Source organism: Trachurus trachurus, assembly GCF_905171665.1.
Source record: "Trachurus trachurus genome assembly, chromosome: 4".
Taxonomy (NCBI): domain Eukaryota; kingdom Metazoa; phylum Chordata; class Actinopteri; order Carangiformes; family Carangidae; genus Trachurus; species Trachurus trachurus.
Window position 1 is genome coordinate 26881170 of NC_139898.1, and position 17976 is coordinate 26899145.

Here is a 17976-nt window from a genome sequence, read left to right on the forward strand (position 1 = left end):
TCAAGGGTGGCGGCTCCAGACTGAGCTGTCGTGTCTAATTAATGGCAGGAGAAAAACACACAGCTCATAGCTACAGTGGCAACTTCAGATATTATCCTTTTTTTTTTGGTTTGTTTGCATCTTATAAGAATTTAAAAAAAAACCTGTGCAGCTGGGAACTTAAACAGCTCTATACAAGACAGAGAGGACAACACTGATTTAAAATAATGAGCTAACAAGAATGACAAACTCATCAGATAGATAGAGACGAGTATCTTCTCAACTCTCTGCAACTAATCTTAAAAATGTCAAACTTTTTCTTTAACACAACCTAAATTAGATGCAGAATTTGCGATGAGACACAAACTCTGCTTCTCATGATGAAATCCAGTCGTGCCAAACCATCGACTTCCTGTAATGGTGCACGTTGGTGTTATTACTGGATGCAATAAACGGCGTGCTGCTTGTTCAGTTCGTCAAACATCATTCCTGTGGAGACTGAGATAGTCCTCTAACGAAGCCGTCCTCGTGGATAAGAAATGCTGAGACCACGACCCTTTCTATACAGGGCCAGCTCTCACAGGGCTGATTAGGCTCTTCCTGATTGGCTGAGCATGTACATACAAATTTTAATTGCCAGGATAAGCGAGTCGTTACTCTAATAGAATCCCATTAGAGGGCAAAGCCTGTGTGAAACACAACCCACTGCTGCACGGGTCTAATTAACATGTATTACAAATTGGGACAGTGAAATACAAAATGAGACAAAGGGAAAGACGGAGAGGAAAAACAGACACTGGAAACTAAATAATTAAAATTCCAAGGATGCTCCTTTGTCCTGTTACAAATCTATCTGCCTTCTCTCATCCTGGCAGCGCTAGTCTGTAAATGGCACACGTGACACTGTGAATAATAATTCATAAATGGCGAGCGTTAATGTCTGTGACGCACATGGACCGTTGAGCGTGAGAGCAGCAGAGCCGAACCCAGCAGTTGGATTTGGATGATTTGGATAAACTTGTTCGGGAAAAAAAAAAGGGGACACAGGGTTTTTTTTTGTTTTTTTCTGTGTGCACAGACTTGAATTCTTTGAATCTGCTAAGTAGATGCAAAGACGGCACAACCCTGTAGAACTGAAAATAGTTTGCGATGCAGATGAGTTGTGTTGTATCTGACATTCCCCATCTGGTTCATGTTGTGGCCTGTTAGCTTTACCATCACGAGTCCAGTGGGTGTGTATCCCAAGTCCAAAAAACACTCATCTAACCTCCCCTATCTTCACAGAGCCGCCTGAGTCTGTGATAGTATGCATTTGTTCATGTTAGAAGATTCACAGAAGATTCATTGTTTTTTGTTTTTTTTTAATCCTAGACCAACAGACCATGTGCAGGTTACATTGATTTAATGGGCCTGAGAAAGCAGCACATCTCATACAGCACATAAATCGCATGGTGCATGTAGGGTGTGTGTGTGTGTGTGTGTGTGTGTGTGTGTGTTTGTGTATATGGCAGGGTGGGGGATGATGCTGACTTGGCAATTCCTGCATGTAAATGCAACATGATTAATGGACTCGCCACCAAAATTAGACGAAGCACAGAAAGAGCTTCAACAGCGGGAGGAGGAGGAGGAGGGGGGAAGAAAAAAAAACAACCTTAACTTGCTCCATCCAATGATTTTCCATGAATATTCCATTAACATCAACAACACTTACGTTAACAGAATTGATCAGGTTTTCATGACAGACACTTAATGCATCAGCGCTGACAGAACGTGTTGCCACATCAAAACATTTCATTAGCAGCCCGTCTCCGAGCTTGACTGATTTTCTTAAGCATAAACTGAGACCTGATCTCTGTCTTTAACAGATTAATGACTCGGCTGAAAGAAATATTACTTTAAAACTTTGGAGTCTGCCGAGACTCCTGGTCTTATCGATCATAACAAATCCCATGAAAGGATCAGAATAAAGACAGAGGATTGATCTCGCTGCCTATGTATCCAAAGCTTAATATTCCCCCCGTGCCTGCACCGTCCTCCGTTGTTGTCCAAACACGACTAAGAACAAACAAACGAGCCGCACCGTTGAGCCAGGTGACACACTGCTTCGTTATGCTGAACATGAGCTCTGTCGTTTATTTTGAATCGATTCCACACACGGCGTCCCGCTGCCATGAATTCATGCGAGCACGCCGCCGAGAACTGTCCACAACAAATGCACTGCTGGAGGAACATTTGCCAAAAAAAATGACAGCGCCCAGCTGTTTCAGGAAATGATATCGCCTTTGCTGTGTACGGTTTATATTTAAGACCTGTCAGTGCCACAGACAGGCTGGACAGGTGTATTGTTGGCTCTGCTCTTCTCATGGAAGTTGTTAATCACAACTAAAATAGAAGAACATCATCAGCCTTTTACTTTAGTGGCCAATACACCATGTTTCTGTCTGTGTATCAACCTGTCCTGAGCGCAGCCACATGGCCTTTAGCACACGATGAATCATCATCATTATGACGAATCCCCTTGATGTATCATTTTTATGGATTATATTCATATAACTTTATGAATCATCCGTTGCAAATTGTACTGCCATGCTGTCCTGAGCGTTCAAAGTGCTGCATAAATCGGCTTTAATTGGTGAATTAATTAATTTATTATTGCCTGTTATTATCTACACCTGTTTAGAGTGGTGACATTTAAGTTTATTGGATGAAGCAGCACTTCACACACGCAGTGATAAGAGATGATTGAGAGCCTGATGAAGATGAGGACACACACTCAGACTGTACACACACACACACACACACCTGCGGTTTGAGAGAAAGACAAAGGAGACAAAGAGGTTGAGAGAAGTTGATGCTGATGCAGAGTTGGTATTTTGGCCTGGTGCCGGTGGTGAGGCGACAAAAAAAGGAAAAAAAAACCCAAAGTAAATCTTGAAAATGTCTCTCTGGGTGGTGGTGGTGGTGGTAGGGACAAATTAATTCAGTCAATTTCATGACAATCTGCCCACTAGATTTCCTGTGTATGTGACAGCGCTATAATAAAAGGTCAGAGGGGTCACCTACAGACAACTCTTCTGACAAACAACGACATTCAAGAGACCCAGTCATGATCCAAAGTGTCGGTGATGGTGACATCCAGGTCACAAGGTCACCACAACAATCAAGACATCATCTGATATCACATGAAGTGTTTTGGTGTGTGTGTGTGTGGGGGGGGGGGGGGGGGGGGGGGGGGGGGGGGGCAGTGAGGATGGTGTTGCATAGTAAGATGTAATAACATTTAAGTGTGTTTACCTGTGTTAGCTGCTCCAGTCTCTGCTTCGCCCCCTTCAGGACAGGATCTGTATTACGGACGGTCATCTCGGGATTCTCCCTCTGGGCTTTTAAAGTGCTGCCAACCACACGACCTGCATAACTACACAGAGGCAGAACAAAAGAGAGACTTAGTACTTTCTGCCCCAGTTCTGTGTGTGAGTCCATGTGTGTGCATGTGTCTGTGTGTGTGTGTGTGTGTGTGTGTGTGTGTGTGTGTGTGTGTGTGTGTGTGTGTGTGTGTGTGTGTGTGAGTCCATGTGTGTGTGTGCGCTGCCCCAGTTTTCCCACAGTCACTTCACTATACTAATGTGTTCATACTGTGTTGAGACTGGGTTACATGGTTTCATGTTTGTGTGTGTGAGGTGGTCAACTGTTGGATGGCTTTGCAAAACACACACACAGCCACACACACACACACACACAGCCACACTGTAAAATCAGTTTTATTTCTAGCGTGTGAGAAGAGGAGACATCCGAGACATTTAAGCATGGTGACATGAGCTCATCTTCTGGCAGACTGATCGTAATCTTAATCATCTTGTTTAAGGCAAAGATTTTTTTTTTATTAGGGACCATTTTACTGTTACTGGTGGTTTTCAACAAGGTTGCAAAATGAATCACTGAATGGGAAGTTTCCAGATGTATCCACATCCGTGAGAATTCACTCCAACGCATTTAAGAGTAAAAAAACACTGCATCATTATTATAATTGCATTGATTGTGCAGTTTACTGATGATTTTGTAAATTACAACTTTACATACAGCAGGGACTCTTAAAGGATAATTTCCGTTTTTTACAACCTGGACCTTATTTCTAGCATAAAATAAGATCATTTTACTCACCCAGAAACTTTGGTGTCATTTGGAGTTGTTTTGACGAAATTAGCCCCAGTGGAGCGGCGCGTATATCCGTATAATGCGAGAACACGGGGCACGCAATGCAGCCTCTAAATAACACATTATCCGCCGCAAAACTCGTTCATTTCGCCAATATTTTGTTATGATACACTAGTGATATTCCCCTCCGAGCCCGTGGTGGCATGTTATCAACATGCTGCGCCTGTAGGTTGACTACTAACCTCTTATCTGGATGATGTCATCTCCGACCGCTGCCCGGCGCGGCTAACTTGCTACGGCTAATGCTATGGTTCGTTTCTGCGTGTTTCTGACTTGTCAGAACAAAATGAGCAGCTGGATGAAGTTCAGCTTCCACAGGCTTCCTCTCCTCAACCTGGACTCACTAAAGCTCCGGCTAGTTGAGCTAAAAATGGACCCGAATGCCGAGGCAGAATGATTATTATCAGAATGAGCCGGGCAGCGGTCGGAGATGACATCATCCAGGTCGGAGGTCAGTAGTCAACCTACAGGCGCAGCATGTTGATAACATGCCACCACGGGCTCGGAGGGGAATATCACTAGTGTATCATAACAAAATATTGGCGAAATGAACGAGTTTTGCGGCGGATAATGTGTTATTTAGAGGCTGCATTGCGTGCCCCGTGTTCTCGCATTATACGGATATACGCGCCGCTCCACTGGGGCTAATTTCGTCAAAACAACTCCAAATGACACCAAAGTTTCTGGGTGAGTAAAATGATCTTATTTTATGCTAGAAATAAGGTCCAGGTTGTAAAAAACGGAAATTATCCTTTAAAGCCCCTGTACGGAGCTTTTAACTGGATACGCAAAAGTCTCTGGTTTCTGCTGACGTGTCTCTGTTACCTACAACAGCAAATGAGCCCATCAGTGTGAAGATACGCTATTTCTAAGTAGTCTAATTCTATACCTCTGGAAGGCATGGTCGGGTCGGACGACTGACGAAACGATACGAATAGATACGTTACGCTGCTAAAAAAAAAAAAAAAAAAAAAGCAAGTCCGGTCTTCTTTCCGACGTTTACAAAACAAATCTACACGCGCCGGCCAGACAAACGTCTTCATGACAGTGGGAAATGCAGTCTTCATTCTGCCGCTTTCGTCCACAGGGGCCGCCAAAATCAACACTAAATGAAAAGTCTGTACAGGGGCTTTAATGATGATGTACGGCTTCTTTAAACCACCTCTAGATATGTAAAGAACTTCATCTGAGCACCCAACATTTACTGAGTTACATTACTGTAAATAGAGTATTTCATTAATTTAGTTCTCTATTTTTGTTGCTTTTTTGTACATAAGAGTTCATACTAACTATTTGAAAACATTTAGTTTGGGCGGAGAAACTAAAAGTCCTCGCCATATGTTTCTTGATGCGTCTTTCTGTAGTGGGCTTGAAGTATCACATCAGTTTATGTGCGTGGGGGGGTTTCGGAGTGGGTGGATCAAAAAAAAAAGGATGAAGTGAGAGAAAAGCAAAAGAGAAGAAACAACAGTTCATGAGTCATATTTTTCCGAGTTTCCAGAACCAGCTTTGCTAACTAATACAATCAGCCACCAACTCACTAACCACCGAGTCCACACCCTCGAAAAACACAAACATACTCCGGCTATGGCAACAAGGGAAAAGGATTGTGGGAAACGGAGAGCAGAGACTTAAATGGCTTGACTAATCTGCAGAGATGATGGTGAAGTGGTGATGACCCCAGTGTCTGCTCCTCTGCTGATCTGGAATCAGATCCCATTAGAAACTCCAACATGATGCCCACAGTCTCTAATTAAGCTGAGCAGAGCTGCGTTTACGTCTTATATTATAGACTGAGACGTTCAATGCATACAATTTTCCTGATAAAAAGGAAGAAGTTTCATTCATGTTCAAACTAAAGTTCATCTTCTTTCCTGTGTTTTGGCTTCACATTGGGATCCATGCTTATTGCTCTGAGAGTGGATCTTATGAACTCTTATGATCTCTGTTGAGATACATTTTCCAACCCAGCTTTGAGCAAGTTCATATTAAATATGCAGCAAATCACACTCACAACATCAACAGATCAAGAGCAGCATGTTTAATTTAAGAGAGGATGAGTCTACAGATCCTCATGGGGAAAATTAGGTCACTAGAGAAGCAAAAAAAAAAAAAAAAAAAAAATAGTATGATGCAGCGGTGAACACAGCACACGACTATAATCAAAATAATGAATAGAAAGAGACCTAAATAAAATACACATTACGTTGCTGACTCATGCAACATATCCAGCAGCCTCAAGTGGGAGGTTGTGCTGCTCATGATGAGATGCATCAATGGTTGTTTCTGCTGCCAACGCAGAGAGGACCGCTGGAGAAACACATTTTGATTAGGACTGGATATTCATTAACTGATGCTAGACCAATGTACCATAGGGTTTTATTACTTTATTACATTATATATCGTATATTATTGTGATAACAATCCAAGTGACTAATCGCAGTTCACACAGAGGCATATATATAAACAAACAGGATCATGGGTTACACTATTCACCCACTGTAAGACAACTATACATGCTATACACTTCTCAAGGTTTTCTATTCAGCCCATGTCGTGGAGAGCCTGACAAGCCTTTGAACACAGCTACACCGAAAAACAACCAGTCATGGAAAACACTGAGATACTCATATCGCATATCTGGATATGGTCAAATTATAATTGTTCCTGTGACAAACATTGTGTGTAAGCTAAATCGGTGAGTTGATTTGTTAGCGGTCGCACTGTTTACATATCTTTCTCAAATTCCTCAATCCCAACGTGCTTCATCTCCAGAGGAAGTTCGCCACGTTGCACAAAATCAAAGTGAGCGAGCCTTGTAAATCTGGAAAGCCCGGGTTAAGCCCGAAGTTAGCTGTCTAACCCACTAATCTAACTTTATGAGACAGGCCGTATCTCTTGGATCTTTTCTGTATTGCCACATAAACAAAAGGGAACACTATCACCATGGAAACTGCTCATATTGCCTACAAAGATGCACCAGTGACCAGCAGAAAGATCATAAGGCGCATCCCTGTGTGTACAAATAATTCATTCTATGTCTGGAGTTCAAGAGAACGGCTCATAAAAAAAAAGGATACGAGTATTATGTGTAATAACAGGATACATGTAAGTGCATGAACACACACGTGGTAAAAAGGCTCAGCGGACCCTCCCCCCTGAACTGATTTATAAAATCTGAGGCAATAGAAAGGGGAAAATATGAGAGGGAAAGAAGAGGAAGAAAGGGACAGGAAAGGAAGAGGGGGGTGGGATGGAAAGAAGAAAAAAAAAGAAATAAAAGCTCAATTAAAAACCACAGGCTGTGGCCCCTGGGGAAATCCCATGATTCTTCAGACTCCAGCAAAGATTTTAGGGATCAGTCTCAACAACACCACACATTTTTATGAGTTTGTTACAGACGCAAAGATTGTCAACACCTCACAAATAATCTGGAAGATTTTGTTTTGTGTTTTCTTTTATCATTGTGGAAGCTGGGAATTGGCTTGTCTTCAGTCCTAACAATGTACCGAGAGTGAGTGAGAAGTAATTGATTTGACTTGTGTTCATACGAGATTAGCTGAGCACATTTGCTCTTTTTATTGCAACACCCTATATACAGTCAGACACACAGAAAAAAAACAAAAAACAATACACATTTATCATCCAAATCATTACCTGGATGTATGAGGACATTGTTAGGAATGGGTTTGAAGTTACATAAGGATAAAATCTTTAGGTTTTACTATATTCCAATACAAGCACACAGACCACAAATATACAAGAAGGTAATTTTCCAGCAATATATTTGTAATTAATAAACACCAACAGTTATTATGTCTCTGGGTGAAGGACGACCAACTGACCTAATCATGAAAAATGCAGTGGCGATAAGTGTAATTATCTCAAGTAATAAATCCAAGAGCTTAATGGTAAATGGTATCTAGGGGCCTAAAGGTGAGGGAGAGCACATCTATAAATTACATCTCCATAATCGCAAGACGCAAACAACCTCAACTGTACTTCTCCTTCATTTCAGAGATTTCTGCAAGCCAGGAAATTTAACATATTTTCTTTTAAATGCAGTGACCTTCTCTACAGTAAAACCTGCAGAGGAGACATGCAAATTACTGTAGGCTAATGCATATATCTCTGGATCTAGAGAACATTTTTGTTGTAATTAAAAGAGCTTTTTTTTTTTTTTTTTTGCTATTGCTCCAATGCCAACATTAGCTGTTTACTTAGCAGCCCTGCCCAGTGTTTTAGCCACAGCTGTGTTCACAACAGGTCATAATGGACTTGCTGGGCAACGCTACTTCTTGAGCACAGACTGGACATCAAAGTGACTTGTTATCAAAAACAGCTGCTGTGCTAATGATGCCTGCGTAGCAACAGCAAATCTAACTCCTATAAGAGTTGATAGGAAGTAAAGTATTGTTTGCAATAAATCATCATATTGCTTGAATGGCAAAATGGTTTTGGGCTAAAAATGGATTCCTGTTGAAAAAACAAACAGACAATGGGGCTGATTTCACCCTCAAACACTGACGTCTGTCTGATTAAAAAATCATTTACATCCCTTCTGAAGGAGTATGTGTCACTTCAAAAGTACACAATCACCCGTTCAAAAAGCTAAAAAAAAAAAAACATTAATTAAACAGGACAAAGTAAGATAACTGCAGGCATGGGGCTGTGATTGGCCGGAAGAAACAAGACTGACGTGGAGGTCTCTGAGCGGTTTGCCTTCGGCTGTTTATCGATCAGCGTTTCAAGGATAAGTGACAGCTTGGAGAACATGTGAGGTCATTGCAATCTCGACTGCAAACGCAGAGGGACCAGATCAGCCCTATTTTCCACAGCTATGACTATGCAAAATGTAATGGCAGATCAATTATTTATGAACTAAGCTCAGTGACGATGGTCGCAGAGGAGGGATGAAGAAAAGATCTGTGTTGTTTCACCCAACAACTCTGTGAGTAAATTCAAGTTCAGCAAACGTTGCAAATGTTTATTCAATTAATGAAGTTACAACAAATTTAGTTTTTCATATTTTTCATTCTTTTTTATTATTCATATCTTTCTTAGTTATAATTACGATGGCAGATGCACAAATCTTCTTCTGCAGTTTGAGTGACAAATGCGGCCCTGTGGATTTTGCTTTATATTCAGGTGGAGGAGGTATCGGCAGCATCTGCACATCTAAAGCATTTTGTCATGTCCAATATCTGCTGTCCCGCTGAATGCATCGGAAGCTGTCTGTTCTGTGAATGAGCTATTGGCCAGACGACACAGTGTCGGGCTGCGCTGTCTGTTTGACACCAGATGATAATATTGCAGAAAGTGTGCTGCAGATGAGACGACACACGGACGGAGAGAGGTGTGACTATGAGTGACACTTAATAAGATCTGGAAGACGACAGACATAAATCACCAACGCCATAATGACAATGCTGCTCTGCTGTTGCCCTCGGTTACTACAGGGTTGCTAATGGTAACACACACACACTCACACATAGATCCATTCTTCTGTCTCATCCCTGCACCGAATGTTTCCAACGTCTGTTGCATGCACGTAAAACACACTTTCACACGCTCGCACACACACACACACACATACACACACGCTCGTACATGCACAGTGAAAATGAAATTACCTTAGATAGTGATCTGATGCAAGAGAGGTGTGTAATTACAGGAATCACAATCTCAATTGTACATTTGGCTGCACTCCTGATGAGGCATTTACATAGCTCTGTCACAATAACACACACACACACACACACAGATTTTTACCTTAAGGCTTACAATACTTTGAAACAGAAATCGAGCATTTCTATCTAAGGTCTTTTTTGTAACATGTTACATGTGTCTATCGAAGGCTCAACCATACAGCAGGGGACCTCCACAGCCTGCAGAGGAGCTGCATGTGGTGGACACAAACTGGGACATGAAAACATACAAAGGCTTTTTTGATGTCTTTTAACATGTTTTTACCAGTTGATTTGCCAAATATTGTGAAAAATGACTCTAAAATCACTTCAATATGTATTTCAAGACTATATATCATGCATACAGTTTATATTAGTGGCTATTATTGTGTCAGGCTGACACAATAAGCAGCTAATTTAGCACTAGGATTTCCCTTTGAGGTTCTGAGGTAGTGAAAAAAAGGCAGGATTCACACAAGACGCTGCCTTACGGTCACAATCTAACCCACCACATTATAGCACTAAGTTCCTCACTGACTGCATTTCAGTCAAGTAAATAAATAAAAAAAGGTACAGAGCCCACACCCTCAGAACTTCTAAGGAGTGCTCTAACGCACTGTGTTATTTGGTCAAAGACACTCGAGGTCTGTTTAATGGAGAAGTCTTTCATCTACGTGTCGGACCTAAACTTCACTGACGACTGAACCCAGAACCTCAAAACTTCAGAGCAGCCGTCTGTTTGGTCAGACACTTCAGAACTATGAATGTCTTAGAGCATTTGAGTTCTTGCATGAGGGATTTGAAAATTCACTGAGTTTAAAAGCTCATACCCACATCCTCAGCACTTCCAAGCGTTCCTCTAACATCCTTTTCTGGTTGTAAAAAAAAAAAAAAAAAAGCCATGACCTATATTTATTCGAGCCTGTGAATGTTTACTTCAGGTGTTGGACTTCAAAAGTGCAGCAGCACCTGAGGACGGAGCCCAGTTTACTCAAACTTGAGAGAGATGCTCTAGAGCAGTAGACACATTCGAACGTCATTCATTTTGCTTTTGAGTCACTGAACATCATACTTTAGCGAGGATTATCATTTAGCAAACATTTCATCTCGACTGGTATGTGAACAGCTGTTGATGCTTAACGCTGGAGATGTCGCAATAGAATAACTTACAAATGGCTCCTTAAAACCTTATGTGCTCTTTGGAAGTCAGACAACACCATTTACAAGGCACACTGAAACTTGAAACTACACGATCTGAAAATATAAAAACAAGACAGTGAGCCATTTATATGCAGATATACACTGAACCGTCCAAAAAAAAAAGGTGTCACCACTTGGATTTAACTAAGCTAATACGTGAGAGCCTCCCATTGGATGGATAATGATGTTTCAGCTAACTTATCTAACCCTAACTGATGCAGTCTCATTTCTTCCATGTGGTGTAATGGAGAAGATGTTAATCTGTTTCAGAAGGGTCAAATTATTGGCATGCATCGAGCAAATAAAACATCTAAGGAGACTGATGAGACTACTAAAATTGGGTTAAGAACTGTCCAACACATTAATAAAAACTGGAAGGATAGCTATGTGGGGAACCATCATCTTCAAGGAAGAAATGTAGTCCAATGTGACCACAGAGTCCAGACCTGAACCCCATTGAGAATCTTTGAAATTGTATTTAATGCAACTCTGGACGGAAATAAATGTTGTGACATTGCAGAAGCTTATTGAAACGATGCCACAGCAAATGCGTGCAGTAATCAAAGATAACAAAATGACTTTTTTTGGACAGGCAGTGTATATTGACCTAGAGATACAGATGTTATAGATATAAAGACAGAGAGTGTGAGTATGGTATAATATATCAATATAGTATGTGTGCATATTTCCCACTACCCATGTTGGCTACTGGTCCACTATGAATGTGACACAATGAGGAGGTCCACTCTGCTCTGTCCCCCCTAAATTCCTCTCCACCCCCTCTAAACAATACGTATTTTCCTTTCTCTGTAATGTTGCTATGAATGAAGTACAGCAGGATTTATTCAGCACAACAAAACACATCAAAAAAATTGGGTGTGGCAGGTGTTCAGTCTGGTTACTGAGGATGATGATGGTGATAAGACGCCTCCCTCTACTGGACAAGCTCAGCTATTACAGCTCCAACCAGCTACAGTACAAAGAAAGAACAGCTTAATCTGCAACGTCTTTAAAAGCTTCTGTGCTACTTGTACTATCGGTGCTATTTGTATTACCTTTCAGTTCAGAGGTCTGTCAATTAAGAGTTCAAATATCCGATTGAGTCAGCACAGAACTACATGTGTAACATTTGTACCGTTCTGATCTCCATCTCAAACATCGGCAGAGGGAGACATGGTGGAGTTAAATGAGCCACAGATGTCGGCAGGAAATGTTGGATAGGAGGTTGCACAGTAAAAGTGCTGCTTTAAAAAAAGTCAGTGATGATCTGAAATCCGTTTTTATCTCATCTCAGTTTGAGTTTCACAGTTTTTGTCAGTGCTACAGTGTCTATAATATAAAGAAAGGATCACACAATGGTATGTTGTGACTAATGTCCTATTATCTTTGTGCCGGTATGAGATTATTTCTCTGTATGACTTTTTGTTAACAAAAGAAAATTAAACCACATTTGCCATATCTAGTATACTGTATGTGTGAGTACTTGAACATAATTAATTACTGTGTGTCTGTGTGTGTGCGGACAAGGTGAAGTGCCTGCAGCAACTGGAGGACACTTTGCTGCCAGTTGGGTTCTTCCATCACCTTAGTTTATATTTGGCCTTGGGCCTTCAGTTTGTGTTGGCAGCCAATAGCATTTCCTCCCTGGTCTCCAAATTGTTGGGTTGTTTCAGGCTGCTTGTTGATGGAGGTTTTCTCTGACAGTCCGTTTTCAACTTTCAATATTGTAAATATGGCAAAGAGGGTACTACTTAAAATTCCTGTAAAGGTGCAATTTAAGATGCTTTTTATGGAGTAAATGTTTCCACTACATTATTCCTGGTTTTCAGGGTTTGACTTGGACAACGAGGAGGAAATGAGATCTTACGTTGCGCCCTCATTTCGCTTGACAGAGGTGTGACCGTCCGCTCGTTACCCAGAAGAAAAGAGAGGTTTATAATCTGCTCTCCTCTCCTTTATCATCCGAACGCTCAGACGTTCTCATCGTTCTGTGCATTTTGCCGACTCTTTCTCTTTCTCTACCTCACACACACACACCACACACAGACACACACTTTCACCAACACAGACATTTGTAAGTGAAGTGGGTCAGAGGGCGGAAGAGATGAATGGAGGTCTGAATAGACGGATGGAGAGATGAATAGATGGTTGAATTAATGAATGAATGGGTGGATGGATGGATGCAAGAGAGAAGAAGATGTAAAGAGGTCAGAGAGGCACAGACTGGCTGCGCTCCAACACAGGCCAAGTACGACATCTCTTCTAAACCTCTAAGAAACAATTCACCACCCTAAACCACCTAACTCCACAGATGACGACAGTCTGAGGGTTACTCAGGATTTTACTTGTTTACTTGTGTAGAAACAACGCCTCAATAACAGACAGAAATAAAAGTAAAGCTGGGATTTTCGAAAAGGAAACTGAAAATGAAAACTGGCATGAGTTGATTCTGATCCATATTACATGTTACTTGTCAAACCCCTCCGTGTTTTCTTTTTCTGATCTGCCATCAAAAGTTTAGGGACAAACAAATACTGTCACAGTCATGATCATCACTATGTTCAAGAAACTCTGGTGTGGCGTCTGCTTTAAAGGGATAGTTCAACATTTTTGGCAAATTGGCCCAATGCCATAATCCCTATAGTCATAGCAGTAGGTTTGTTACCTTTAATTGTCGGTGCAAGCTATTTTTAGAACGGCGGAGCAGAGCCGAGAGCTGCTCAGAGCTACGCTACGGAGGCTAATGGGATTTCTTGGTTTCCCTCATCAAACTCATCAACTACACAATCCAACAACTCCAAAACGCTCTGGTGGACAAGTTGTGACCTGCACATTCACCACGCTATGAGATAATAACAGAACGTTACGAGACAGTGTCGTTTTAGAGGCAAATACAGAGACTACTTGCTGAAAAACTGCCCCCGACGGAAACGCGCATCAGTGGTTTTGCATGAATTTACCTCTAAAACAACTCTGTCTCGTAACGTTGGATTATTGTCTCATAGCGTGGTGAATGTGCAGGTCACAACTTGTCCACAGGAGCCGTTCTAAAAACAGCTTGCACCGATAATTAAAGGTAACAAACCTACTGCTATACTAGACTATAGGGATTATGGCAATGGGCCAATTTGCCAAAATGTTGAACTATCCCTTTAACTTGATACAAACACAGAGTTGCAATATTGAGAGTGTGGTCATCTGCATTTCTTCAACACATAATACACACTGATGTATAATGCATATTATGTAATACTGTGTGATATCAGAGTGAGTGGGTGTTTGTCCTTCTGAGTTTTATCATATATTTAAAGAGGAGGTCCTGTTCCACTTCTCTGACAGTAAAATATCAGCAGACACAATGAAATGGCAGAGCTATTAAACACAAGGTTTACTGGCCTTCGCTGCAGCACTGATAGTGACAAAGCAAAGTGCCTGGATGTGCGTGTTTGTGTATATGATGTCCTTGCAAAGCTACATGGCCTGTTTCATACGGCTGATAGACCATTAATGGAAAACCTTCTCAATCACAACCGATTCCCCACAGAGAAAGATTGAACTTCATGTTTTTTAGTTTGCGTGCATGTATGTGTGTGTGTGTGTGTGTCTGTGTTTATGTGCACACCTATTTGTCTTGTTACCAGTTTAAGCTGCCAATGTAATCACCATGAGAAAGACTCTGGAAATGAACTCTCTAACCTTCACAACCCTGTCACCCCCCTGCCCTGGCAACTGTTAGGAGCCACGCACACACACACACACACAGACAAACACGCACACACACAGACAGACAGACATGCACATGCACACACACTGCAGCACTTCCATATCTTTTTGGATGTAGAAATTATTGAGTAAAATTAATATACGGTAATGGATGAAAATACCCAGATGAGGCTGTCATTTCCTGCATTTGATGCGTATTAAGTTTTGTTTCAGCTAAATGTTAAAAAAAAATACAAACACTGGATGGATTGTGAACCTCTAGATAACAATGCAGGAGAGTTGACACTCACATCAGACTTGGCTAAAGCAACAAAAACATTAATACAACCAGTAAAAGGCAGCTGAGTTGCAGTGGCACTTGATGTCTGTCTCACACCTACTGGATTATCGCTGAATGCACAATTGTACCAGGATACTATAAGTACACTGGAATAAATACTCCTCCTGTTGTACATTAATATTGCTATGATTTACTAGAGTCTGGACAAGACTAATAGGAGCAATGCAGAATAGTGTAACATGACTACATTCTGTATTGAGATAATAATTAATCATGCAATCAAACACCTCTTTAGATTACCACAATGCTGCACAGCCTGAGATTTAAGTCTTGATCCCAAAACCAACAGCTGATGAAATCCTGAGGGGCAAACATGGCTTAGCATCCACAGCCAGCATTTTTACATGACAACTCTCTTTCTCCAAGGTCTTCTGTTGCTCATTCAGACATTATTCAGTGCTGCAGCATTTCAATAATGAAGTTTTGGTTCTGTGCAAACAATGACATTCAAGTTCCAGGGCTGCAGACGGACACCATTCAAAATCTGTGTAGTGCAACCAAATATTTTCATTGTTCGCACCAGTATGCCTGATATTAAGCAGGTCTGTCTCTATATCAACTGAATTATTTTTCTCCCACCCGCATTCTGCCAAGACCCACTTCTGCTGTGGCGCTGTCTGATTGGGTCTGAACCTCATATTTGTCTCCAGTCCGTGTAGGGGAAAAATAAGGCGTGTGCAAATAAAGCATGTGTTTATTGAAATCGTGTGCTGTAGTCCTCAAGCAAAGTCCTTAAAGGGATAGTAGCATTTTGCAAGTGGGGTTGTATGATGTACAAATAGCCCCTAAGTACTTTAATTGCAGTAGAAGACTCTCTGCACTCCTCCCGTTAGCAACGCCAGCCCATAGCCCTGCCCAGAGATTTACAACATACAGTGTTGTGAATGGACCCAAAGAAACGGCCTATTTTCACGGCCTAAAAGAGGTTTTACCTGAAAAAAAAAACACAGTTCCATTGTTCACTATAATATAATTTTAATTAAACCCCTCAGAGTGCAGGAAAAACACAGTTTTTATTTGGACCTAACCAACAGCTGATCGGCGGGCGCTAACCCTGGGCGGAGGGATACGTGAGTTGGTTAGGTCCAAATAAAAACTGTGTTTTTCCTGCACTTTGAAGGGCTGGAAAAAATTATATTATTGCGAACAATGGAACTGTGTATTTTTTTTCAGGTAAAACCTCTTTTAGGCCGTGAAAATAGGATGTTTCTTTGGGTCCATTCACAACAATGTATGTTGTAAATCTCTGGGCAGGGCTATGGGCTGGCGTTGCTAACGGGAGGAGTGCAGAGAGTCTGCTACTGCAATTAAAGTACTTAGGGGCTATTTGTAGATCATACAACCCCACTTAAAAAAAATGCTACTATCCCTTTAAATTAAACCATACCTGTAATTCAAACTAATAGGAATACTGATTTCCCCCCCCCCAAATGATGCTGATGAGGAAATGTAATTAGTTATGAGATAAGATGCTGAATATTGACCAAATATCTCCAGCAGAGATAGCCTCACCTGACTGCCAGCTAGAGCCACAACATACACAAAGACTTGGATATGATAAAAACTGAAAAAGGTTATATTTGAAATGTATTATTATGACACTGTGAACAATTTGTTGGTGTACCTAAAATAATTTTCGATGCACCTAAAGCAAAAAAAAAGTGATAAAGCTAGTCTGAAACCCTGCATTGTCTCCATGAGGGTTGCAATTTCATTATTTGTCCTGTATTGAACTTGAATGAAATGCCAGAAACTGGTGCTCAACTCAAGTAGTTGCCCAAGACCACATACAATGTCTGAGCAACTGTTCTACATTCTCGATGTTTTGTGCGTCCTTCCTGGGAAATTTCTATTGCTACAAAGTGATGCATTCAGTGCAACACACACACACACACACACACATACCTCTCTGCGACGTCTTGGCCGCTCCAGCATGTGTGCTGCTCAACCTCCATCTCACTCTCACAAAGCATCTCTGGCAGCTCTGAGAAAAACCACTGGTACCGCTGTATAGAGCCCTCAAACTCCCTGAAAGAGAGACAGAGAGTTGTGCACAGTTCATTGCCAGGGTTGTTGTAGGGAGGAGTGGGATCAATGCACCATAAGTTTTTATTTGTTCCAATTAGGACTTGTCACGTCCAATTACCTGTGAAATGCTTTCTGATAGACTCTGGTAAGTTACTGAAAACAACACAGGGAAGGGAAAAGGGAAGCTCTTAGCACTTTTGAAAATGAATGCGTAATCGAAAACTCATCTATAGGGGTTCATTTCATGAGCTGTCTGATTGAAGGTTTTATTTTCTGCAACTCATATTAGATACTGATTGTATCATTTTGAAGACAATAAACATGAAACAAAGAGACTGTATTGCTAAAACGCAATTAAAGCAACCCAAAGTTGAACATTTGGCCGTTGACTAGTCATAGTAAAGGGAATATTTGTTAATTTAACCCTATAATTAATAAAGTTTCTGGTTCTTCTCTGACGAACAGTAAATGAGTGTTGCAAAATACATAAAAATACATTGATTAGGTGTCTGGCATTTTACTTCTTGCTTGAGGACAAGTGTATGGGATGTAACGACCCAGTTGAGCGGAATAGACGGAGGTGAATTTACCTGGAGAGTTTTTTCAGGTTTCGACTCTTGTCACCTCTGGAACCTTTAAGAGGAAACGACCTAGTGGGACACAATTGCACACACAGAAATAAATGAATTGATTTCCTTCTGTTGTGACTCAAGGTTGAAACTAAATAAAACCCTACACCATCTCTGTTTACTGATTTAATTCACCTACAGTGGCCTCAAATGTTCTCATACATTTCATCAGATGTGA

At 41.2% G+C, this 17976-nt stretch overlaps 1 protein-coding gene across 1 annotated transcript in view; it reads right to left on the bottom strand.

Annotated features, from left to right (window-relative positions):
• LOC310984346 (glypican-5-like) overlaps nt 1-17976 on the bottom strand; it is a gene marked incomplete at its 3' end in the record, with an annotated part of 56809 nt that overhangs the window by 25456 nt on the left and 13377 nt on the right. The window contains exons 6-8 of the mRNA XM_083969531.1: nt 17760-17819; nt 17047-17169; nt 3274-3394 (exon numbers count right to left, since the gene is read on the bottom strand). Coding sequence (XP_083825657.1) covers nt 3274-3394; nt 17047-17169; nt 17760-17819 — 304 coding nt within the window. The remainder of the gene's footprint in view (nt 1-3273; nt 3395-17046; nt 17170-17759; nt 17820-17976) is intronic.